The following is a 26297-nucleotide window of genomic DNA, read 5'->3' on the forward strand; positions in this document are numbered from 1 at the left end:
CACGAATATGCTGTGCGTGCTAATTTTAGCTCATTCCATACTTGACTCTTTGAAGGCGTTTCATGTGCGAAAGTAAAGCACCTTGTTAGAGAACAATAGAGGTGAGCTTGAGTGAATTGCTCAATCTCTACTTCCTGAATGGGGGTGTCAGCATTATGAGCCTCTTAAGCGGGTGATGGAATTTGAAAAAAAACCAGCAATTTCAGTATAGCGTAATTCAAGGACGGCCCTTGATCTATAAAATCTTCAATCCATTATTTCGAAAATCGCTCAAAGTCCTTTTAGAGCAACACTCAGCATTTACTCTCAGATCTGTCCGAGCAAGTTTAGCCAACTGGGTTGATAATCTCTTATATGAATCTCCGAGGTCTTCGTAAACTCATGCGGGCATCTCTGTGATGTAAAATGGGGCGTTCCAATTTCGATTCTAGCTTCTGTTTCGAGAACCACTGAAAGTTACGGGCACCAAATGAAACAGATAAGCCTCGAACTTTACGGCCGAACGTATAAACTGAGGTAATGGCGCGAGGAACAACCACCTTAAACTCAAATGCAGGCGACCCAACTTTGCCATAAACACGCATAATTTTACGAGCAGCTATGAATCAATCCAAAAGGAGAACGGAGTGATCCGTTCCTGTTCCCGGATAATTAACCCACTCCGGAGTATAACCGCGTCAACAGGAACCACGTCACCTAGAGATAACCCCAGGTACAACGAGTATCGATTATCTTCAGGGCGCTTTTTTACGAACTGCGAACATTTGGACCAAGTTGAACCTTCGATAAAATGGAGGGGAAACGTAATCTCTCCCCCCCCCCCCGCCAAATGGGGGTTGAAGATTGTAGAGAATGGAGAATTTGCAGATGTCTGAAATTTGATGAATTTCGTGTTTTGAGTGGAAACTACTGAGTGAACTGAACACGAGGATACCTCTGGTTCGTGAATCGAACAATTATTCACCGGGAAAAACACATTGGATCTAGAGCCCAGACTCTTAAAAACATCGACAAGAAAAAATACTCTTGATTCAGTCAGATTTAAGCTTAAATCAAGAACCAAACCTCCTAATTTGAGCGAATTCTTTTGATTTAAGCTTAAATCTGCTTGAATCAAGAGTCCTTTTTCTTGTCAATGTTTTCAAGAGTCTAGACTCTAGATCCAATGTGTGTTTTTTCCAGTGTTGGAGAAGATATGACAAAATGATCTAATTTACTAAAATACATGTGTTTAAAGGGGAAATGCCGCCAGATTTCGTCACTAGGCAGTGTGTTTTCTCACTTTTAAATATATTTTTAGGTCCCAGGTTCCACCTGGGAAGAGGCGACGGGGACGTCCCGTAAAGGGTTGGCGGCAGGGCGTTGACGAAGAGATGTTGCGGTGTCAGTTGCCCGATAACCTCTGGGAAGACAGGCATATGTGGCGTTTGGGTGTCGTAGAACGCCAGAGTGCGTTATAAAGCGACTATATATATATAAATATATTTTTATACTATTTCCCATATCGGAAAAAAATTATAAAAAATACTGTGAAATCAACTCTCTAAGCACTTTCAGATAAAGCAATGAAAAATTTGCATGAAAATTCTCCATTGCATCTAATAAATACCATTGTGCGGTGAAAGGTTAACCAATGGCTCTGCATTTTTGAAAAGGTGACCGCCTGCGGGGAAACCTTGCTTCACGCGAAAACTCAAGATTGCGAGTATTGATGCCACAACGAAGAGAATTATTCTTCAAAGGTACCTAATAAAAAAAGAGAGGAAAAAACAGGAAATGCGAAATGCTAACCTGCCTGAATGTGATCTACTGATAGGGTCTAAAAAGGCTCCAGCGAATATAGATCTTTGGGCGTGACCCCAGATTAGTATTCCAATGTGCATCTGCCTGAGCTGAACACTCTCCCCCACTCTGCAGTTTGGTCCTGAAACTCATCAGAGTTCAGTTTGTGACTCGAATGCTAATTTTGGGAATTTTTCAGCTTTGATTTCGCCGCAAAATTCTGTGAATCCAGCACTATTTTACCGTCCTGTTACTTCCTCAAATATTTTGAAACAAAAAAACGTTCAAAAATATAAAATCAAACAAACACTAGGACAGTTTTAATGTTTCCGTTCAAAGAGATCAGGGCCGGATTTGCCGCTCATGGGCCGCCTGTATTTTTCCGCCCCCTTCTCATTCGTTAAGTGAACGTGCCGGTGGAAGAGGGGTGTATGAGACGCGTTTACTCGTGTTGGACACATTTTTTGTGAAAGCCCCGTCAATACTAACAAAAGTTCACGGAACTTTACGCGAAAGTTAAGTTCCGTAAACCCATCCTTGTTTGGACAAGGCCTTTCATTTATAACAAACGAACGAAAAAATTATGGAAGAACAAACATAAATGTGGTTTAATAATTTTAACTTCCGTCGCTGCGCCGACCGCACTGTGTTTGGCGCAATGCGTGAAGTATTCATGCAATCTTGTAGGCGCTATGCGTTGCTCGCCGACCGCTGCTGACCGTAATGTTTGACGCAATGCGTGAAGTATTCATCCAGTCTTGTAGGCGCTATGCGTTTCATGCCGACCGCCGCGCCGAGGGCTTCTCCTTTTCATCTCAGTCCTCGTCATCATTGCCTTCTGCGCCGCTCCGCTCAAGGTCAAATTGCGTGTTTGGTTTCTCTCTTAACTCGACTAATTAAAGGTTTTGTCTCTTGTATCACCGAAAGACGACAAAATTAGAAATTACTATACTTTTACTCTCAGGAAATGAGAGATTTTATCGCCTTTTCTCGTTTGTATTTTATTTTCTGGATCCGATTTTTCCTCCTTTTTTATGATAGCTACATTAAAGAAGATTGCAAAATTTGCCGCCCCCTACATTTTGCCGCCATAGGCCGCGGCCCATGTGGCCACCCCCTTAATCCGGCCCTGAAAGAGATGGATATATTTTAGAAGATCCGTTTAAAGTTTGCTGTCACACACCATTTTTAGGGTTCAAAGGTATCGAGTAAAAATTGAAATTTACACCTACTCGCACACAAATAAAAAGTGAATTTGTTTCAAAACCGATTTTTCGGGGGACCAAAATCGTGTCTCCGCGTACAGCTCCTTAGCTCCAAATGAATCCTTGATTTTTTTCACTCCTTCACATTTTTCTCAACATCTTCTTAAAATAAAAAATAAAAAAAAATAAAATAAAATAAAATAACAAAAAAAAAGCAAGATTTTTCTCCAAAGTTTAGGGAAAGAATCAACTATTTCATCTTTTGTCTGATTCTCTAGGGCCAAATGAACAATAATCGCAGATTTATGTATAAATATTTTGGTCTCAGAACGGATAAAGTAGAAATTGTCAGTTTTTATGACCAATTTTCTGACCAATTCCATATTTTTTAGGATATTTTACGCTTCTCTTCTAGATGTGAATTTTTTCCAAGTCCTCTGCACAACGGGTTAGGCCCAATTTAAAAATTCCAATTTTAAAAGTACGCTTAAGATTTATGATTTGAAATCCCAATGCTAATTCTGTGATTGAGCAAAAACAGTCAGGTCCAAGTCCTAGACACGATGCTTTAAGCGCAATTAAAAATTCGACTTTTTAAGTAAAGTTCGAAAATAGATTACAGATCTATGGTCTAACAACCCTGCTAATTTTGCTAATTGCGCTAATTCTGTGATTGTTTTCTTCAGGTGTTGGCTTCGCTTTCCACGCTTGCTTGATTTTGGTGCTACTGCAGTGGAAACCGACGAGGGATGATCCAGCGCTTTTCTACGTCATCGCTGCCGCTTGGGGAGTCTGTAACGCTATCTGGGATACTCTCAGTTTTAGTGAGTATTTTCACGAACGTTTTTATACGATTTTAGGGCAAAAAAGAGGTCAGCGAGGACATCCACATAGCTTTCAAAATCTAGAGCGCCTGCATTTCCTCATTTATGCAACGTGGATATCCCCTGAACAAGAATAGTGGTATCAAGACGTTATAAATGGAACATTAGACAAGGTGCAAATTTAAGCATAGTAATACATGTCTCCTAACCAAAATATAACCCGGAACGCACGATGCGCGCGACGAAAATTACTAGAATCAACTCTCAACCAGGCCCGCCACATCCCATCTCGGGCCCTGGTACCAGTTTTAAGGTCCGGACCCCAAGCACGGAGGGGGGGGGGGGTCCGAGGGGCATCTCCCGAGAAATTTTAGAATTTATACGACTAAGTGGACGCATTTTGAAGCTTCCATAAAGAATTTCTGCGGAATAATTATGTTTTTTTTTCTACTTTCAGCACAAAATACTTGCGAATTGTTGCATTCAAAACATCTGGAAAATTTTTATTTTTTTTTTTTTTTTTGGGGGGGGGGGTATATGATACTATTTTCAGTTCTAAGAGGGCCAGGCCCTCCTAGACTCCCCCTTCGTTTCTCTATGGCAAGGGAGTTGAGCCATGAGCCCTTGAAGTCGAGGATGCCCAGACTGGAGACTCTCAGCATAAGACGACGGAAGAAAGAAGTGAACTAAGGACATCCACGTTAAAGTTTATTAAGAGATGAATGGGTTCAAAACCCGACGGGTACACCCGAAAGAAAATATTTATCTCTGATTGCAACGTTATGCACCACTTTTAGGTTTTATTTTTGATAAATGTTTTTAAAAAGCTACACACAGTGTCTCTGAAAAGTTTCAGCGAATTTACCTGACTGATCTCAAATAATAGTATCGAACATTTTGACTCGACATTTACGTTCGTTATATTTTCTTTTAATGTAACCAAAACAAAAAAATTAAATATCATCCGAGTTACTGAATCTTTACAATGAGACACATAGTTTCCCTTTAATTATAGTGAAAACTGGAGCAGAAAGTCAAGAATGATAACACGCGGTCCTACAGATTCCTACAGTGTTGTAGGCGCTAATATGCGTTTCATGCATGCCAACTGACCGACTGCGCTGCGTTTGGCACAATGCGATAAGTATTCACGCAGTCTTGTAGGCGCCAACATGGGCTGTGCGCCGACCGCACTGTTTGGCGCAATGCGTGAAGTATTCTTACAGTCTTACAGGCGCTAATATACGTTTAATGCCGGCCGCACTGTTTTTGGCGGGATTATACGAACTCGCGTTAGAATAATCGCGGCATCGAATAATAGAGCTTAAAAGGGCAATGATGTGCTTCGACGCCGTACGTTGCATCCAACGTTGCATCGTTTCTCCCAAATAAATTGTTTTTCCGAGAAAAGTTAGGAAAGTTTTTATTATACCCACGACCATTATTCAATGTTTTCACTTCATTTATCATCAGGAGGTATAGGTAAGACATCGATGACTGGTCAATAAACTAACTTAAACTAGCGTCAAAATAAAAATGCGATTATTTTCCAACTGTTTCCTGCTTTGCCAAACCTCTACCTGAAATTAACTTCATTTTAAAGTCGCGCATTCCTGTAGCAGATTTTAAGGTTTCCATTCGCGCAATCCTTTTGCCTTTTCCGCGCAACCCTCATATTTTTTTCTCAGGCATTTCGCGCAATCCTGGAATACCGACACGAAAAAAGCCGGAGCGCCTTCAATTCTTTGTATATGCAGATATACAGACATCCCCAGAGTTCAAACAGTTGTATCAAGTTGTTAAAATTAACGTTGCCTTGTATCCGTGCATCGTCCAAGGCACTCTTTCCCTCTACTGCACTATAAGGAAGAATAGTATTTGCAATCTCGAATGCTGTCAAAGTAAAGATGGTAATTAATTGGGTTTTAAGCGAAATCATCATTAATATTTTCTTTTGAAGTCATGGTGTCCGGAATTTTTTATTTTTATTTTTCCCTGATTATTTTCCCTGGTCTTTGGAGAAAAATCTCTGATGAGTCCCCCGCGGAAAGGATTTTACCAAAATCACGTACATAGACTTGCAAGGGACACAACAACAGATATATGTGAAAATATTATAACTAAGGTAATTTCAGTAAAATTTTCAAGCATCTCGATCGAATCGTACCATTTTTCTGTTAAGCGTTTTGATTAAATGTAGGCCATGTTTAAAAAAAACCTTCATTATGGCATTTTCAGCGGTGCCGCGAGGAAAGGAGGCTCTGTGTGAGGGAAGCTTAAAAAAACACATCCATGAGTGGCACTGCTAACTATCCGTGAACAGTTGGCATTACCATCGTATTTTAGACATTTGTGCAGTCAGGATAGAATGTATAATACTTAATTGAAATGGTGCATCGTCAATCATCTTACCTGGTAAACTTAACGAACGGGTTGTCATCCATTTTGTTCCAAAATTCACTTCCTGTTTACGGAGCACCGATATATCGACCACAGAAACATAGGCAATTGAGTGCCGGCAAATAAGTGACAGTTTACTCAATCAGCCCGGCAGTAACAGCAGTGTTTGAACGGTGAGCAGATTTTCGCATGTAATCAATCATGACGGATCTGAAGAAGACATTTTTCAAATTCCCATGACGGAGGCGACACTACGCACACAGGACCTACGTGTTTCATCACGGAAAGAAACTCGATGAAAATGTAACATTATTCAACGTCAAAATATCAGCGATTTCCTCGTAATATTACAGAGCTGGATTCAGATTCAGCGAGAACGTCAATGTGACGCATATGAACGTCCTCGTACGGTGTCATGAACATATTTATGTATTTTCAAATACCCATGTAGCAGAGTTTCCCAAAATGAAAATTTGAAAGTGATAAATGGCAATTAAGTAGCTTTGAAATTCACGAACAGGGTGTAACAAAATAGTTTAAAAAGTAAGTGTCCAATATAAATTTTCAATTAAATAGCTATTCGTATTTAAAAATTAAACATGACTATTTTCACCAAGTTTGTATTTCACATGTGGATTAAAATTGCTATTTAGTAAAAGTCCCATAGCAATAAATACACAATAAATAGCTTATTCATCACTTTCAATCTTGAAATTCTAATACATGGGTACCGCTTGTAAGTTTTTAGGCGCAGGGTAGGGGGGGGGGGGATTTTTGCTTTGCAGGAGAGCTTAGATTCTGCGCTATTGAACACTCTCTTCTTCAGTTTTGCACCCATAGTTGCTGATTAATTAGAGGTCAAATTTTTTAATCTGATGGAATTTTTCGGCCTTGATTTCCTCGCAGAATAGCGTGGACGCAGTGCTATTCTACCATCCTCGTGCAGTTCGGGCCAAATTTTTACTTTCTCGCTTCCCTCGCGAGTAAAGGAAGTACTTTCATCGTCAAAAAAAACGTAAATTTTTTTTTTAAATTTCATCATTTTTAGGCGTTTTTTAAGGTGCATGAATCAAAAGAACCAGACTTGTAAGCATGTGTGTCCGTCCGCCCGGCGCTGCGCCCCCTGAATCTGCGTACAGCAATACTGCAGTGCTAAGGAAAAACGCCGTATGAACATTTGAGAGTTGCCAAATTTACCTCAATTAAATGCTTGTTTTTGAAGAAAGTTATGAATATTTTTCGTGGAAATTTTCAGGGAATTCGGGTGAAATTGCGAGCAAAATTGTGCGAAAATTTGGAAGGAAAATATTCATAAGTTCACCAGAAAACTCGTGTTCTATCAAATAAATTTGGCAACGCCAGAAAGGTCATACGGCGTTTTTCCTTAGCACGGCATAATAACTCAAAATCTATCTGTACAATTTCATTCAAATGAAAGAAGTCAATGAATTGAGTCTCGGTCTCGCAATAACAGCGTAGCGACGGCTCGTTTTATTTTTAATTTATTTTCCGGTTGAAAATGAAATTTTAACTATTTTGAAACGTTCCGGGTTTTGTTTCTCCTGTGTTCTTTCTTTGCAGCTTTTCCCCCAAATTAAGTTGTTCTTTTATTATGTGCCACCGAAAAAAAAGAGGTGCTGTAGTAACATCCTGGATGTTAAAAAAATGTGCGACAACTCTTGAATGTTGTCATTACGACTCTGGCTGTTAAAGTTACATCATTGGATGTTACTTTTACATCCTACCTATCATGCTATGTTAACTGCCAGAGTGTTTATAGCAACATCCAAGAGTTGTTGCACATTTTTTTAGTACCCGTAACATCTGGGATGTTATTAAAGCATCTTTTTTTTCCGGTGTGATGGCTGATTAAGTTGTTTTTCATTCATTCAAATGTTTTTCTCTTGACAAGGATCGCCATTGGATTTTCTGTTTGCAGGTTTGATAGTGTCGATGTACCCGGACACGTGGCAAGCCCCGTTCGCGCACAGCTTCTTCTTCCGGTTCCTGGGGCTGGCGCTGGCTTTCGGGGCCCACGGGGCCATTTGCAACTGGATCAAGCTCTACGGCCTGGCGGTGGCGCTCGTCATGGCAGTGGCCCCGTACAGCTGGCTCGAGTGGCGCCTTGAGACCCACAGGAGAACCAACACCCAGATGACCAAGTTATGACCCTTCACCGTCGCTCACGTCATCAAACTATCATAATCCATGAGACTAATAATCAGACTGCTATTTTTCTATTCCATCTCACACTCGCAGAGATGCAAAATCCCATTTCCAGGGTTGCCACAGTCCGGGAAAAACCTCACCGAAAAAAAATCTCGGTGTATTTACTAAGAAAAGGGTAAAATTACCAAGAATTCAGGGTTCTATTTGATCCCAGTTTTTTCTTGGTAAAATTACCATTTATGGAATTGGTAATTTGACCGAGACATCTCGGTAAAATTATTGAACTTTCTCGGTAATTTTACTGCACCTTGGTAAAACCGCCAATACTTTTTATTGACTGTGGTAGAATTACCAAGATAAAATGGCAAAGTTACCAGGAATTGATTACCAATAAAAGTGGTATTTTTACCTGAAAAAACGGTAAAAATACCGGTTTTCAGGTAAGCTTACCAATCTGTCTTGGTAAAATTACCAATAATTGGTAAAAAAGTGAGATGGTAAAGGTACCAACGGACCTTGGTAAAAACGCCGAGAATTTTTTTTCAGTGCTAGAAATGTCGGGGAAAGTACAATAAAAAAAGCAATTTAAAAAGCGGGTAGCAAGGCTAAAATTTCACGAATAAAACCAAAACATTTCGGCCGAAAACTCAGCCTCCCTCAGTTGGATAAATAAAATAAAAAATGGTAAAAATCAAAAATAGTGCCTGGCTGTACCTTTCAAAGCGAGAATGTCTATCTTAGATTTTTACCTTTTTTTTTTTTTTTTTTTTTTTACTTGTCCAACCGGGGAAGGCTGAGTTTTCAGCCGAAACGTTTTGGTTTTATTCGTGAAATTTTAGCCTTGTACCCGCTCTTTAAATTGTTTTTTTATAGTATATCTTGTCACGGGCTGCGGAGCGTCTATCATATCTCATGTCTGGGAAAATGACGAGAATGTCGGAGAAATCGTCAAATCACCTTATTTGCTTTCTCGAGTGGGTTCGACGTTTCAAACAACAAATTTTGCCTGAAAGCTATTTCGAACTGTCTTTTCAACAATATGGCATTTGTTCAATAGTCAAGGAAATTCACCAAAGTGTGTCAGGGAAATTTCAGGGAATTTAATTTTCCAAATCTGTGGCAACCCTGCATTTCGTTAGATGAAATCTCATTTTGCTGAATAGTAGAATTTCACATTCCATGAAATTGTAACACGCAAATATTTCAAGAGATTTGTTAAATAACTTCGGTATTTGACTTATGATATATTTTTTTTCTTCAAAATTTCAAAAATCAAGATTTCACCGTTTCTATGTGTCTCATTGCACACTACGAGTCCATGGCAGAAATTCTAAAAAAAAAAATCATGGAATTTCATGATGAGATTTCATTCCATTAAGTTTCATAAAATGTTGCATCTCTGCGCACTCGCTCGACTTTGCCGCCACACAGTGGATCTAGTCAATAGGAGAGGTCGGACAAAATTCGGAAACTTGAAACGCTTATAACTCCGTTCATACAAACGTTTGAGGTCTTAAAAGTGGTTCCATCGGTTTTCTCGTGAAATTTTCATCGAGGAGCATCCCTTAAAATTTAGAATGTGACGAAATAAACGTCAAAATTGGCGGTTTAAAAGTAAAAAATTTCATGTCCGACCTCTCTCATTGACTTGATCCACTGTGCGTCATTCGCAGTTTTCACCGCGCAGTCGCCAGAATCCCAACCGATTTAATGGACCACTACTCGAGTAGCACAGATCGGAATACAACCTGGTAAAACTATTGCTATTGCATCAGAGTGTTGTGCAAGTTGCCTATTCACTGTTTGAAGGAGTTTCTCTGACTGAAAATGTATTGTGAAAAATTGAATAGAGTTGCAATTTTTCTTTGCATTGCGAATTGCCTATCTTTCGGATACAGGGAGCTCACATAGTGGTCCATTCGATAGTATTGTGTTAGGGAAGAACGCTGCATGCAGGGTGGCATAAAACGAGAGAAAATCGAGGATGATGGGAAGTTTCTGAAAAAGTTCTGTAGTCAGATGGATTTTCCACCGAAGTTTCCGTGTCACAATTTTCACTTTGAAAAGGCAAATGGTTCATGGGATGACACTTTCTGTAGGCATCCCCCTCCTCGACATTTTTTCAACTTACACACGCAAGTTTGATAACCTTGGTAAAAAATTGACAAAATTTTGGCACCCATTTCAGTGAAGATAGGTATTCAAGATGCAAAATTAGTTAATCTTGTTACAAAAATATATTATTATATTTTTATCAACAGATAAAATGATTGAACATCATAAAATATTTGACCATCAATCATCCATACTTTCTCCAGGGTCATTTAAAGTCTGATAAGATTCTCATTTTCTATCAAGTCAAGAACGAAAACAAGTTCTCGTTCATAATATAATGCTCGAGTAAATAAATCTGCTCATTTGAAACGATAAATCCACTTTCAAATGTTTTTTACGACAACTTTAACAGCATTGCTAGGTGTTTGTCTAGGCACATTTAATGTTTTCTGTTATTTCCTGTTCATCTATTTGATGTTAATTTCTCCGCTCAAATTTTTACATTCTTCAGCACTATCTCAGGGTGTATTTAATTACTATCCGAAACAACAGTAATGCAAATAAGCGATAAACTCACAGGTTATTGTACCATTGGCTGCTCCAAATGAAACAAATATCAGTTCAGGTTCTCATTTAACCCAGTCATCAGACAAGCCAATTTGGTATGTTACCTAAGTAATATAGCATTCTCAAATCAATCTATGAAAAGGACTTGAACCTGATACATTCAGCTATTCAAGAAAGCAGGGATTGCTGAATAAAGCCATTCTTAATTTATGAAGAAAAAGGGGAAGTCATGATGCAAGGATGTAACCAATGAAGCATATATCTCTGTCCTTAGCCCTCCACACTCCCTCCAAGAGGTATTGCTTGCCATTTGAAATCATCCATGTGAAATAATTATATATATTACTTTACATAATTATAATATGATAATTTACCTGAATAATTACCTACTAGGTAGGTACGTGTTTCAAGTATGATTCCATTTCTTTCAAGCTGATTACCAATTCATTGGTATTAAAGTAGGCAATACCTTTTCATCAGCAAAAGTGAAAAATTAGAGAAAAAATTCTTGCAGGAAATATGCACATTGAAAAGAACCAGCCTTACCAAAAATGAAGACACTGCCCTCTGAGTAACAATGGTTAAATAATCTTTAGATTTTACATTTCGCCTCTAGCTGCAAGGACTAACAAAGGTATCATTGAGTAAGGATTTCAACAGCCAAAAATATCAATTCAACTTCCGTTGCAGGTATACTTAGTTCAAATTCCCTGGTAAAAATTGACAGTAGAATTTGTGTTCCAAAATACCATAGACCTACAGCCGGCTGTAAGATTTCCATTAGCTTCTACAGCCGGCTACACAATTTCTTAAAGCCTTTTATAGCCGATGGTGACTAGGCAACAGCCAGGCGATAAAGTGTATGCTAAACGTTACTAATTACGGATGCTAGGACTTAGTGAGTTTTTGGACTACTCCTCTCTTTTTGGGCCGTAGTATCTTGATTTATTTTGCGAGGAAAGCTCCGTACTTTTGATGGATGTCTGACATTCCTAATAAATTAGAGTGCCTTCAGTTTCGTATGATACTGTGCAATACCTCTGGTGTGAAATAGTTGCTTCAAGCGCCGTGGCAGGCGGGCAGCTAGCGCGAGACGCGCTTTGGCGCCTACAAACCTAACAGGGATACTTCACGCGTTGCGCAATGCGTGAAGTATCCCTGTTAGGTTTGTAGGCACCAGTGCGTCGCCGCTCCGCTTTGTGTTAGGCTCTAATATTTAATCTCGTGGAGTCAGCGTTATTCAACTCATGATTTTGAAATGTTTGCACATCCTGTATGGATTTTTCTCATTTTAATTGATGAAAAAAAAATATGTATTAAAGGAAAATATAATGTGTGTTTTGTATATATTAAGGTGGTTCCGTATCAAACTTAATGATTTCCAAAGCACACGAATTTCTACACAATTTCTTATAGCCTATTACAACCGATGGGGATAAAGTGTAAAGCCCGGCGATAGGAACTATATAGCCCGGCTGCATAATTTTTTATCGCTTCGTATAGCCCGGCCGTGTGATTTTCTCCGCATTCTACAGCCAGCTATATGATTTTCTGTAGCCTTCTTTAGCCGGCTATAAGAATTCCTATGGTATTTTGAAACGCAGCTCTTATCGCCAATTTTTAGCAGGGTTCCATTGCTGTGAAGCAAAAGTTGTGCTTAAAAAGTGTGCATGTGTTTAAAAAGTGCATGTTTCCACTCAATTTTCCAAGGCTTTAACTCAAGCATTTATTTATCGATAGTGAGATTTCAAGAACTCATAACTCGTTTGCAGTTGCTCAAAATCTCCGATCCTGTATTATTTTATCGAAAGAGAACAAACTAACGCTATTGTTTGAAATTTTTAATGGATGTTCTTCAAACTGAGACGATAAATTAGAAAAAATTATAAGATACCTACGAGGTTGAATTTTTTCTATTTAAAAAATGGAGTTCGACGGGAAGTCTGCAACATCACAAACCAAAATAATTGTACTGGAATAGTACCTACTGTCTAGAATATATCTCATCTGCCAGTAATATTACCCTAATATTGTAGACAGCATCAATAAAACAGTTTGAAGTAAATAACTTTGAAACCTACTAACCCAGTAAGGCTGAATTTCGTTAACATTTCAATGACTTTCCTTTGCCTAAGATAACCATTAAGATCTTGGATGTCTGTGCGGTTACAATTGCTGACCAGTTGTGAATATAGACCATTCTGAGATTAATGTTTGGAAGTATGAACTAAAAAAGTAGGTATCTACTTTTTAAAAGTGAGGGGACATAAGTATTTTCAAAAATAAGGAGTAAAATATGTGATTATTATTCAACAGGAGGGACTTATGCTTGACTTAGGGTAGGAAGAGGCATTTCTTATGTGGTGAAAAAGAGAAATTTGCTGTAGCAGGGAGCAGGGTTTTGAAGGGGAGGAAGATACCGCCACAAAAGGAGGGAGGCAAAAATGATATGGGCTATGAAGCAGAATAATTCCTGCAATAACTTGTGTGGGATGGGGTAAAAAAGTATATGTGGCTTTAATTGATTGAAATATCAGTGCCAACAGTCATTCTGTCTAATTATGTTGTCAGCAAAAATTGAAGACTTGTCTTAAAAGAAACATTGCAGCTATATATGTAGCGCTTATAACTTTTGTAAATAGCATTCCACCTGGCAACATACATTACGATTGATAGATGATCTTCAGTTAAACTGAATTCAATTCACATCAAATGTGAACACCGAACAACCTTTGATGGACTCCCCTCTGAAGGACTTTTAATGACATCATCAGGACTGTTAACGATGAAACATAATCAAATTTTTGAGATTTTCAAGATGTATTTTTATAAGATGTTAAAAATTTTGAGTGTATTTTAACTATTGTTTAGCTCAATTAGTGTAACATGATATGAAAATAAACTGATAAAAAATTTCTATCGGTGCAATCTCATTTTTTCTTCCTTCAGCAATCGACTCAACAGATAGAGACAGAGTAAGAGAATTGAGCGGTGTTTCCTGATCAAAAGAAAAATAAATCATAGTGCATAATTTGATACCCTGTTTCGTGCTCCATTGTTACTTGGGCTGTCTCATATACCCTTGACCAGCTTGCAGTTTTCGCTATTTCAAGAAAAACGTGTTTGAAGTTTCAAAGTTACATGGAGCCTTATGGCGAAAAGAAAGCACAAATTCACTTCTTGATGCTTAAAAATTGGATTTCGGTAGTGTATTTTTCACAGTATATAATTGAAGACTAGTTTTAGTTGAAATTATTGATACTTCAAAATTTTCAAAAATGTATGCACTTATCCCACTTGTCTTTCAAGCCCCTCATAAGTTAAGTTTTCTCTTAAACCTTACAGCATGGTAAAGACATGAGGTGGGTGTGGAAAATATGGATTACATTATGCAATAAGGAACCACTATCCCTGGCTCTCCCTTAAAAGCACATATCTGCATAGGGAAACCAACGGCATGTATGTTGTTTCAAAAATTGGCCAGAAATAGTGGTTCCTTTTTGCAAAATGTAATCCATATGTCATTACTTCCCACAACAAGTACCAAATTTTAAAAACTATAGCTTGTTACCAAGCTGAGGATATGGTCGTTCTTGAGCCGGTCTGATTTTTTTTCTACCATAAATAGTTTTAGAGATAGTAAATGGGTAAATTTACCTTAAAATCCACCCTCGTAGAAACTCCTGATAGGTACTATATAAAAATGACATAAACTCTGCTCTGTCCTGATGACATAAACACAGGTAAAATATGTAAAAATACATATAAGTAGAATGATACAAAAAATTTGCTTTTAATTCACAACTCAGTATGTAAAATATGCAGAGGATTAAATTGGATTTTATTGAAGTGATTAACTCGGAGAAAATAACCTCGGCGCCACCGAAAGCACCCTGTGTCGGGCTCAGTTTTCTACCGGCACAAGAGGTGGGTCTATTGGATCAGGGACGTGCTGATTGAGATGATGAAATAATTCCGACAAACACATTCCATGAGAATGGAAGAATTTTATTCTTTTCCAACAGAGCAACACATTTGGCCACCTTCTAACAATGACTTCATTTCCCTTTACAAATTTAACAGGTCACCTAATAAACTTAATTAACATTGAAGTAGGTAAGTACATGGTGAAACATTCATCAACAAAAACGGTCATGATAATAACGTGGATATCCAACATTCTGAGAGCCTTGAAGTTGATTACTAAATACTTAGTTGCACTAAAAAAAAGTTACTTGATCAATAAATAAAATGAGTAATAGAGAAAGTTAGCTACTGAATGAATATTACATTTTATTGTCTGATCAGTAAGGCTTACAATATCTACTAATCCTAATTACCCTAGATCTTCTGAATTTATTATGGAATCAGCAACTGGCGTACAAAGCATGTGAAACTTAAGATACTACTCACAAGCCTACAAGAGGGTCGAAGTCTTATAAAAGATAAATATATGGAATACGTATAAATAGTTTCAGAAATTTAGTCCGACAATATAAGTACCTATGCTGACTAGTTTTAGAAATGTTGAATTTTTTCATGATCTGAAGCTTTTTGGTGATAGCAAAGCTGCTACAAGTTCGGAAAGAAGTTCTTTAGCAGTAGAAATGTACTGTTCTTAGCATAACTTACCATGCCGTGTAAAGTTTCAATTTGCTACCTGCGTCACTGGGTTGCCACAAAATTTAGTGAAGTAAATTCCTTGACATTTCCTTGATTTCTTAGACATATTTTGCTTTATTCCCTGGAAACTGGGACTGCAGGGTGGTTTAAAAAAAAAAAAATTGAAACAATTTTTAAACAAAATCAACTGTTCAGAACATCAAACTCATTCTAAGACCAATTTGTTCAACAATTTTAACCTGACATTCACAGGTTATCCCTTACTTTTTTAAAATTCCTTGACTGTGGCAACCCTGGATGTCAACTGACAGTCTTGGAGTAGTGTCTTAATTCAACTGTAAAACTTAAGTAATAAAGTTAAAGTTGCAGAATTTTTAATTCATTTTAATTTTCTTTTCTTCATCTTTATATAAAAAATTAAAATTAGAAAGTGACCTGAGGATTTAAGGTGTCTCCACTACAGGAATTTGAAAGCAATCTATTAAAGGAGGGTTTTAAAAACAAATCCTCCCTAAATGATTAATAATCTTCATAAAATAATGAAAAATTGCCCCTGTTGTCCTTGCCCAAAAACCTCACTTATTGTGGAGTTCTATCTTGATTCAGTTCCCAAGGACTGTCTGCGTAGTCTTTTCTAAATGTTAAGGCTTCCTTAAGCAATAAGAACTACATTGTTTAGGGAGGACTTAATGTTGAAAGAACGAGTATCAATACGAACCAAAGTGCAAGAAACACAACTTCCTTCAGGTGAATGTGTGTACCTGACATCAAAACATACAAATGAAGATGCTTGCCATTACGTTATTTTTACTGCCACAAAAAAGAAAAGTTCCTTTTCACATCATTAAAATTAGCCATATTAAATAAAAAGAGCGTTGCTATTTAGGTCAGGATTTTGCTTTATCATTCCTGATAATAATTGAAAAATTTCCTGGGGATTGTTTTTTTAAATTGCATCGTCAATGTATGATGCACAAGGACAAAACTAACATCTTATAGAGCTATTTCAACAGTTCAAAAGCTAACTTAAAAAGCCTTTCTGACAATTTTTGGCATCATTTACTAGAGATAGGAAAAATAAAGAGGGGAAAAAACTACAAGATACACGAACTGGGCTGGTGCTAAAGTCCTTTATATGATTTGCTATTAATTGCCTTTAATGATGATGCTGTATTATACATCGTAGGAAGCTTTCACACAACTCTTCATTAATTGAATCAAGGAGCAGTTTTTCAGAGCCACAGAGACTAGAATGATAACATGAGGAGGACAATTTTTAGGAACATTGTCCTTTCCTACAGTTTACAAGTTACAGAAATTCTTTAATAAATATATTCCTGGTTTGTTTCAAGAGATTCTCATTGATAATTGAATTTTCACGATTTAATTTATACTTTTGAGTCATTCAAAAAATTCTTCAAGAATACCTGAAAAAAGAAGAAAAGAATGATTTTTTAAAAAACAAGCGAAACCTTGAGTCATAAACAAAAAGCTGATGATTAATTTGAAATACGACAGGGATTCCTTCATTACATTTTTTTGGCGTGAAACTGATTTCCAGCTGATCTCACTATCAGGCAGGCCTGAACCAAGCTAAACAAACTTTTTTGTACTTAGCTGACTTTCTACTATCTTCACTTATAAAATAAAGCTGCTACTTGTACATGAGATTTAAGGCGTGAAATTAGCGTGGAACAGAAACCCTATGTTGAACCGCAAATGCCATGGCAGAAGAAAAAGATAAAAAATTGCTCCATACGAGCCTGATATGATACTTCATAGAAAGAGCAAGAAAAATTGACTCAATAAATCACACATAAACCTACACATCATTCTAAATTAATTGGGTGATAACAACTTTATTGGGAATTAATTCTGAGGATTGCCTCTCCTATCCAGGATTTTATTCATTTAGAAAAAAATTAAGACAGATCCTGGTTCTGACAAGTTACCAAAAACAATTTCAAGGAATCAACCTCTTCATAAATATTTTCAAGAAACTACGTCAATCAGAAAACCAACGAAAAGAACTATTTTGCACAAACTTGTCATCAGAAAATTCAGTTACTCATCTGTTCCTTCAGCTTTATTACACTGAACAGAAACCGTACTCTGATGAATCAGAGGTTTCCATCTTTTAAATTTTGATGAACTATATACCTTATAAATAATTCTTATTACCTTAAAAGGCAAGAGAAAAATTCGTTAAAAACCTTCAAAAAGCTAAAAAAAAAAACTGTTGAGTGGATACTTTGTCAAGTGATAATGGACAGTGGACAAGACAATTAAAGCAAATCAAAGTTGCATTAGAAGCTGATACTCTCATTTTACACAACCTACAGTAAAATTAGTAAACTTACCATCAAGATTGCGTGTCGAACTATCACAAAAATAATTTATCTGAACTCATAAATTCAGAGGTATCTTGATGGCAAAAAATGAAGATAAGAGAGAGGACCATTTTAGACATGGAGAATATTGTCACTTTTCAGTGTTTTGTAGCTAAAGCGATCATAGCTCATTTGACAGAGGCAAAATAGGAATAATTGTTGAGGAAATTTATCGTAAAAAAGATATGAGCGTCCGCAAAAAATAGCTCTTAAGATTTCCCTATTTAAAACAGGCTATTGACTTCTTCATGTATAATTTCAAGACAATTTGATTATTGTTTTTTTTTTCTTAAAAAAAAAAAAAAAAATCATAATTGAGGAATTCTTTGGTAAAAGGGCACAAAAGGCTTACAACACAGCTAAGAGTATACAGTTTCACTTGCCATTAGTGGAAAACTGAACTAATTTACAGTCGAATTGCTTTCACAGCAATAAGAAGAAAAAGTCAGAGGTTATTTTGAAAAAGGCATAGCAGAGCTTTTAGATGTCAGTTGTGCATTCAGAGATAAGCTGCAAAATCTTATCAGTGTTGCAGGCCTCTGTCGTCGCTGATCTGATACAGGAGCATAACCTCATTTTCATATGAGCCCCTGAGGGCATAGAGTTATACGGAGAACAGGGCTCACACCTTTCTTGAGGTACGCCCTTACATCAGAGGAGCGACAATATGCTCTTTTACCGAGAGGTCCTCAATTCTGTGGTGTCAAAAATGCCAGAATTATTCTAGAATTAGATGAACGATTAAGTTCAGATAGAAGGATTAATACAAAGTTTTTGTGATAAAGAAAATCATCAAATAGAGGTAGTTACCATACTTGCATGTAATAGGTAGATGCTTGAATGGACATATTTCTGCCAAACGGAACCATGTGCAATATGACATGAGCCCTGTTATGCATATATTCATATGGGTCTCAAGGCTCATGTCTTGATGCACATAGTTCTGTTTGGCAGAAATACGTCCAAATGAAATCAATGGCTCCTTTTTACCTATCACAAGCATGAACAAAAGCAGAATAACAGAAAACTACATATTTAGATGTAAATTTTTCCTCTATTCCATAAGTCCATAATTGTGTCCTAAGCCCTCTGTTAAAAAGTAAAGAAAGGCACACGTAAAAGCTTACCTCAGAATAGTTGAGATCTGAGGTAAATTTTGACAAACGATATTTTGTACCTATCTTAAAACAACAACAACAAAATTTTGTTCCAATACAACTGTATACCTATATGTATAAACCTAACGGTTGAAGTAATGACAGAAGCTATTAAGTTTAGCAATAAAAATATGCATTAAATGCCATTGTACTTCATACCTGATCAATATTTCATGGAACTCTGTAAAGGAAATTTGTTCAAAGTTTTTGCGCTTTAAATGGGACATTCATTTTCTTGGTATGTGCAGAAAATACATGTTTGATAGAATTTAATTATTTTTTTCCAGATATAAGAACAATTAATCCAAGAATGACGTCATCGTACATGGACTTACAGCTTGAGAAAATTATGAAATTTACACCTAGTCAAGATGCAAAAATTTTAGAAGAATTTCCCCTCCCGTTCAGAAGAATGTGGAACAAATATTTGTCATAATGCAGCTTTGATGACATTCTGAAATAGCTGCCACTCCATGGCATATATTGAACTACAATAATAACTCCATTATCTGATAAATTATGGCAAAGCCAGCTTTAGATACCGAAAATACTGGATAATCAAATATGCATGAAAACACACGAAACCACATGAAATGAGTCTAAAAATATGTTGCATAAGACAAATAAATTCACCGACAAAGGTATGATATTGTGTCAGGAATACCCACCCGAAACTCTTTATCTGTCACCATTGGAGCACTTGACTCTTGGCGACTGCCAAATTTTCTTTCATGAGAAAAATGTTGGAGTGTCGACGGTGTTTCATTACCGCACCAGATAAGTACAGGTCTGATAATCGAGTTATTACTTCATTCAAAGTTTTCCAGGGGCGCAAAAAGTGTCCAATTATGCAATCAGCAGAGCATAGCAAATGTGAAGCAGTTGTCTAGGGTGATGAGCTCTTAGTTTTTTTCTACTGTTCATCTTTTGGAAAAAGTAGAGCCGATGGAGTGTTTTGCCCTCAGACAAATCGGTAGTCTTACCGAGAGACAATAACGCTGGATTGCAAGGAATGATCGACGCTTAAAAACTTTTTACACCCCTGTCATCTTCAGGAATTCATCTCTTACCAATGATATTATTAACATGGATGCTGCATCAATTATCATTTTAAATATGCCACAAATTCTCAGTACCAGCTTATTAACTTAACGAGCAGACAGAAACAAGAATATATGCATATTTCAAACAATTAAAGTCTGGCAGCAAAAAGTTTGAAGTTCTTCGATTCAGTATCATTACATAAAATATAAGAGATGAAAATTTTTGAAGCTGAGATAATTCAAAAATTGCGACTTAAAAATTTTCAGCCTGAAAAAGAACTGTATAAGCTTTAAAACCAACCATAAAGGGTAGAATAATTTTTTTAGTGATGATACATATTTTTTGAAAAAAAAATATAAAATGGATCTGATTATACCGATCTCTTCAAACCGTGGATTGATGAAAGAACAAAAAGTAAGGATGAAACTATGGTTTCTCCATTCATAGCGAGATACCAAAATGTTCATTTCCTCTCAATGTAGATTATTAGCGAGAGATTTCAAGAAAAAAGGAGCATATGAAAAAATTTGAAGCTTACTTTCTGGAACCTTGACGGTAACAGATAGAATTGTTAAGATTTTCTGAGATAAAATGGAAAATAATCGATGAGCTCATTTGCATAAAATGACATTTATTTCGGTTTTTTTAATCTGGTAACGTACAACACAATTTCTCACAACATTATCGTACAATTTAAAACAATTCAGTTAGAACAATGAACTGGATTTTAATTCACAAGGAGAAGATATACCGGAAAATTATACATTTGTAAAAAGGATTAAATTAGGAGCTTCAGAGGGACTCCTTACAATTTGTTCTTGAATTATTTTACAATCACCTGCTTTTAAAATTAATACTGTACATAAAGTCACATGGAGAGCATTCTCTGAAGAGAGCGTGAAAACAAAATAAAAGATTTACAGTTTAATGAGACTGTTTCAGTGATTTACAAAAATCTTGCTTTATAATACGTGATTGAGGCAGCAAAGAGTGCCTACGTACCAGATTTGTTTATTATGTATATTGAATAATTACAAAACAAGAGAAAATCCTTAAGACAAAAAAAAAAAGAATTTATCTGGCATGAGACGGACCATCTCAGAGAAAAAAATGAAAGTCAGTCACGTTATACATCAACAGACGGCAAAGCAGAAATCATGATTATGATGCACAATCCATTATATAAAAAAGAAAGTTTGGTATTAGATCAACCCATTCAAAAACTGAAGCTTACGCTTCTTGAAATTGACTGACTAAACTTTCGAGGAAGTTCTAGCAATGAATTTCATTTCCAACACCTGAAAAAAAGAAAATACACAGGCTCCATTTCAAAACTGCTGCACTTGTGTTGAGCGCAAATTGAGCGTAGTCTTTAAATATTGAAGGATCGCCAAAAACTACTGAAAAGACTACAATAAGAAATAGTTACTAGAAATAAGTATAGACAATAAAAGGTGTTCTCTTTGAGAAAATTCCTTTTTCTCCTCAACAAATTTTTGCTTCAATCGATTTTCCTAATAATTTATTTTCTCAATTCATTAAAAATTATGCTTATGACTCCATTTTCAATTCCCCGTCGTTTATCATGGAAATAACTGATGCGCAAGAAAAAAAAAGATAATGGAAGAGTAAAAGCTGAAGTAAATTAACTTTAAACCTTGCAGTTCAAAATAAATGTGAATGTCGAAGTATTCAACTTGCGCCAACTCTAACACTTTCTATTTTATTCTCAAATTAAAATATAAAACTACAGCAGCCAAATATTTGTAGGATGTTGAACATTGAAAACAGTTCTGTTTTTATGACTTAATACTAATGTTCCAAAATCACTTTTTTAAAACCTATAAAATCTGGACTAGATTAGCAGTCCAAAATGAAAGTAAATATTTACACCATGAGAGTTTGCTGATGAACACCAATGCACTAGCTTATCAGAACAATTTCAGAAGTAGGTGTTCAAAACTAACAGGATATATCATTTGCACCTGGTTTCAAACTTCTTCCTACTAATTTAAAAGTAAAGTAAAACTCTAAAAGGAACTTTAGACTTTACAATACAGTTTATAATTTGTGCTTGGAGATTCTAAAACTTCTTTATGACAGCTTCAGGAGCTTGAACCTTTGAGCAATATTGAAGTTACAATTTCATAGAACTGTTTTTTCTTTGGCTAGTACGATTACCTTTTAGGTTATTACAAAATTGACTGAACATTCATGTAAATATGCAAGTCTGCTCAAAAAAGTACAATGCAAAATAATGCTAATAACTTCACACTTCAATAAACTTATTAATATAGGTAAAACTTACGCTAACAGTGAACATTAATAAATTTTGCTAAAAATTCAAAATGCAGTAGGTTATGATAAACAAGTTTGAGTCAAATGTTTGAGCAGAATTTGGTGAAAAATTGCAGCTTGCAATTATGGTTACTCATAACATGTAAAAAAAGTAATTCCTCATTTGACTCCAAAGAAAGAAACAAGAGGTTCGGCATGCATCTGCATAATTCATTCATTTATAATAAATCGTTCAATTTTTATCATCCCTCAGTTACTTTTTTCTATTTTCAAGGGACAGACATGGATAATATTGAAAGGAAAAACCTAGCTTGTTTATCATAGATGTTTTTTATTTTTTTTCTCTTCAGTTGTAGCAAACATTCAGATGTAATGAAGATGGTGGTCTGTGTATTACTATCAAAGTCTAACTCAAGCATCAAAGGGAGACATCATAACAGGATGCCTTGGAGTTCTTCATATTTAGTGTTAAAATGTTTCACAAACTAAAGACAGCTTTGGAGAGCTGAATCCCTAAGATGAATAATGAGTTTCAACTTCTCATTTAAAAAAAAGAAGAAATATACCTGATAATACTGCTCTAATTACTTTGCTGAGAATTTTATTTCTCGTGACAGCTCTACAAAATGCACAGAAAAAAACAGAAAAATTTTTCAAGTTGACCAATCACACTAAGATTTGCATTACTGCAGCAGAATACAACCCGTCCAATTAATTTAAACAGTTAACAATCCAAAAGATCTGACACAAAACAGCCTCATTAAACTTTTGGATGACTCAATTAACGAACTTCAAAAGAACAAAAAGAGATGAAGTGAGAATAAAAAAGAAACACAAAAATTGGACGAAATTGAAGAGAAAACTTAGGAACTAGAAAATTAAACGTAAAAAAAAAGTGGGAAATATCCTAAAATTAATTACAAATAAATAACTGTTTTAAACTTACCAATGAAAACATTCACTTTAAATGGGTCTGTAATTTCCACGAGGTCGGTAGAATATTTGGCCAGACTTGAGGCGTCGCGCAATTTCTGAGAGCAGTAAGCTTTTTTCCTTCTCAATTTTCTTTAAAACACCTTTGTTTTCCATTGCTCTTCGAGACAAGTAGGGGAGAACTTCATTCACCGGGCCATAAGGTGTATATTTGTAAGCAGAGTATCCAGCTTGACCTAAAATTTAGGGAGAGAAGAAAAGACAAACCTTTTAGCACAAGTAGTGGTGCTGGATCGTTACTCTAAAAATTCTACATGAGAAAAAGAGAAAACTGAGGATTAAGAAAATGTAGTTCATATTTGATGACTGTGAACCCCTTTACAGTTAACCTTCCAACTTAGGCAGATAATAACATAAACATTCTTCATCAATATGAAATAAAAGCAAAATCCACTCTCTTTTTTTTTCAGAAAATCGTCCAACTTACCTATCTTTTCATGAGAGATGATTGACTTAAATTAAGGATGTTTGCTGATTTGATCATTAAATAGAGGAATCTAAATTTGTTTTGTTCTTTTTTTTATTTTTAATTAAATTAAAAATTGGAGCGCTGAATGCAGAGAGGGCATTACTTGGTTGCAATGTCTCAAAATCTCCACCAACGTTTCATCTGTTATGATCTAAAAAAATGTATTTAATTTGCTGTAACTTAAACTGAATATTCTTTATGATTTTACAGAGCTGAAAGCTAAAAATTTCAGAAAATTCACTCAATGGTTTTCTCTTTAAAATGAAGATTAGCACTGGAGATTCTGAAACAAGGCAATCAAACAACGCCCTTTTTGCACCTAACGCCTCAATTACATACTAGGTGTCAATTCATATCTTGCTCAATTGAACACACGAAGAAACATAAAGCCAACCACATGAGAATTTGGGAGAATCAAAATTATTCTGAACCAATTAGAACTGTAAGTGAAATTTAAAGATACGGAAAAACACTCTGACATGACTTAATTCATAACAAAATGGGAGGCAGGAGCGTCCGTAATGTGCTCCAAATTAAATAAACCATCTCTATGATTGTTTTATTGTTTTTTTTTTTTGCTGTCACACTATGGTTTTTCTTGTTTTACATCAAGGCACGCTAATTTTTAGGACTGTCTTTCTAATCTAAATACGAACCAGTCTTCAGAGACCTGAAAATTATTTATTTCATAGTCCCTGCATTCTTCGATAAAGGAATGGATGTTTGAGGATATCATGCAGATATATATATATGAAGTCGCTTTACAACACAATCTGGCGTTCTACGACACCCAAACGCCACATATGCCTGTCTTCCCAGAGGTTCTCGGGCAACTGACACCGCAACATCTCTTCGTCAACGCCCTGCCGCCAACCCTTTACGGGACGTCCCCGTCGCCTCTTCCCAGGTGGTACCCGATCCAAAACTTGTTTGGGCAACCTCTCCTCCGACATTCTTTGCACATGTCCATACCAGCATAACTGCCTGGACATGACGTCGTGCACGATATCTTTCTTTATCTTTCTTTATCATGCAGGTATAACTAAAGAAAAATATTTGTAGAACTTACCAAGAGGGAAGGTTATGTAATCACACATTCCAAGCAATTGACCAAAGCAAATTACTTTATCTTCAGGTGAAATTCCGATTTCGTCCATTCTGAAAAAAGAGGACGGAAGATATGAAAAGATCATGCATTTTGTTTTCATGAGATTTATTCAGCGCAACAAATACAACATGTTTTAGGTCAATGTGGGGGTTTCTTGTCCTTGACTTCTGTACATTTGTAAACACTGAAAATGATCTCCTAAATCATTTAATCATAAGAAAGGCAAAAAAAGAAGTACTGCGTATCTTTTCCATATTTGACGATCTTGACTGCAACGGGTTACACGATCCTTAGAGCAGCATTGATACCACACTTACAAGGTCACAGAAGCAAGACCAATGAACTGAATTTTTAAGTTACTTTCACGTTAGATTTTACGAAAGGGCAAAATTTGCATTGGTAATTTTTTTCTTTGACAATGATGTTTTTCGGTTCCTTTCTGCTGATGGTAGTCTCCATGGCAAATTGAATAAAGCTTGTATCAACCAATTCCAACCCTATTTCATTGAATCAACTCTAAACGAAATAACAGCCATCAGAATACATATAAAATGATGAACTTACTTTTGAAGTGCAAAACGAACGGTATCCTCGTTGTGAGAGGCAACCATGATGGCGATTTTCTTCGGGTCATCACCAGCATCTTTCAAAGTTTTGATCCTACTAAGACACTCTGTCAGAGTTTTGTGATACATCTCACTTGTAGCTTCGTAAGATGGGTTGATAGGATCAGGGTAGCCTAGAGCTGATGCTCTTGCCCGCTCCTAGAAAAATAAAAGGAATTTTCAAAGTATGTTCACAAAAAAATTGAAATTTATAAAGGCTTCAGAGTAATAATTTTAAATTTCACTTGTAAGACTATGAATCTCTTCAAATACTTTTTTCCTGCGATTTTTGGACGTCAAGCGCGGTCTTGATTACTTACAATTTTAGGGTGTCTACTACATCATCTAAAACCCTTGCTTTTTCATTACCTTTTCTTCTTTTTTACTTTTTCCACTTGTTCTAAAAAAAATTTCTTTCTCGAGGTTTCCAGAAATCCTTACTCTTTCATTGCCCTTTCCACACTTTTTCCTTACATGACATAGAATTTGAACTTTCATTGGGACAAATTACAACAGAGGTTAAGGAAATTCAGATTTGGAAAAGGGAAATTTTAGAAAAACTACGCAGTAAGCCAAGATTTAGCAGGAGCATGATAAAATGAACTACG

At 36.2% G+C, this 26297-nt stretch overlaps 3 protein-coding genes across 5 annotated transcripts in view; 1 reads left to right on the forward strand and 2 right to left on the reverse strand.

Annotated features, from left to right (window-relative positions):
- LOC109042632 (MFS-type efflux pump MSMEG_3705) overlaps positions 1 to 6343 on the reverse strand; it is a 172104-nt gene extending 165761 nt beyond the window's left edge. Inside the window, exon 1 of the mRNA XM_072301988.1 lies at positions 6224 to 6343. Coding sequence (XP_072158089.1) covers positions 6224 to 6255 — 32 coding nt within the window. The 5' untranslated portion in view covers positions 6256 to 6343. The remainder of the gene's footprint in view (positions 1 to 6223) is intronic.
- LOC109042626 (UNC93-like protein) overlaps positions 1 to 13723 on the forward strand; it is a 42167-nt gene extending 28444 nt beyond the window's left edge. The window contains 2 exon segments of the mRNA XM_072301989.1: positions 3674 to 3811; positions 8151 to 13723. Coding sequence (XP_072158090.1) covers positions 3674 to 3811; positions 8151 to 8380 — 368 coding nt within the window. The 3' untranslated portion in view covers positions 8381 to 13723.
- Positions 13724 to 14989: 1266 nt separating this feature from the next.
- slgA (proline dehydrogenase slgA) overlaps positions 14990 to 26297 on the reverse strand; it is a 52028-nt gene continuing 40720 nt past the window's right edge. The window contains exons 10-13 of one of the 3 annotated variants that reach the window (XM_019058093.2): positions 25649 to 25848; positions 25046 to 25134; positions 23461 to 23683; positions 14990 to 17052 (exon numbers count right to left, since the gene is read on the reverse strand). In XM_019058093.2, coding sequence (XP_018913638.1) covers positions 23478 to 23683; positions 25046 to 25134; positions 25649 to 25848 — 495 coding nt within the window. In that variant the 3' untranslated portion in view covers positions 14990 to 17052; positions 23461 to 23477. Of the gene's footprint in view, positions 17053 to 20827; positions 23684 to 25045; positions 25135 to 25648; positions 25849 to 26297 lie in introns of those variants that run through there. The other 2 variants (XM_019058099.2, XM_019058085.2) reach the window with 2 other exon arrangements.

This window comes from Bemisia tabaci, chromosome 6 (assembly GCF_918797505.1).
Source record: "Bemisia tabaci chromosome 6, PGI_BMITA_v3".
Lineage (NCBI taxonomy): Eukaryota > Metazoa > Arthropoda > Insecta > Hemiptera > Aleyrodidae > Bemisia > Bemisia tabaci.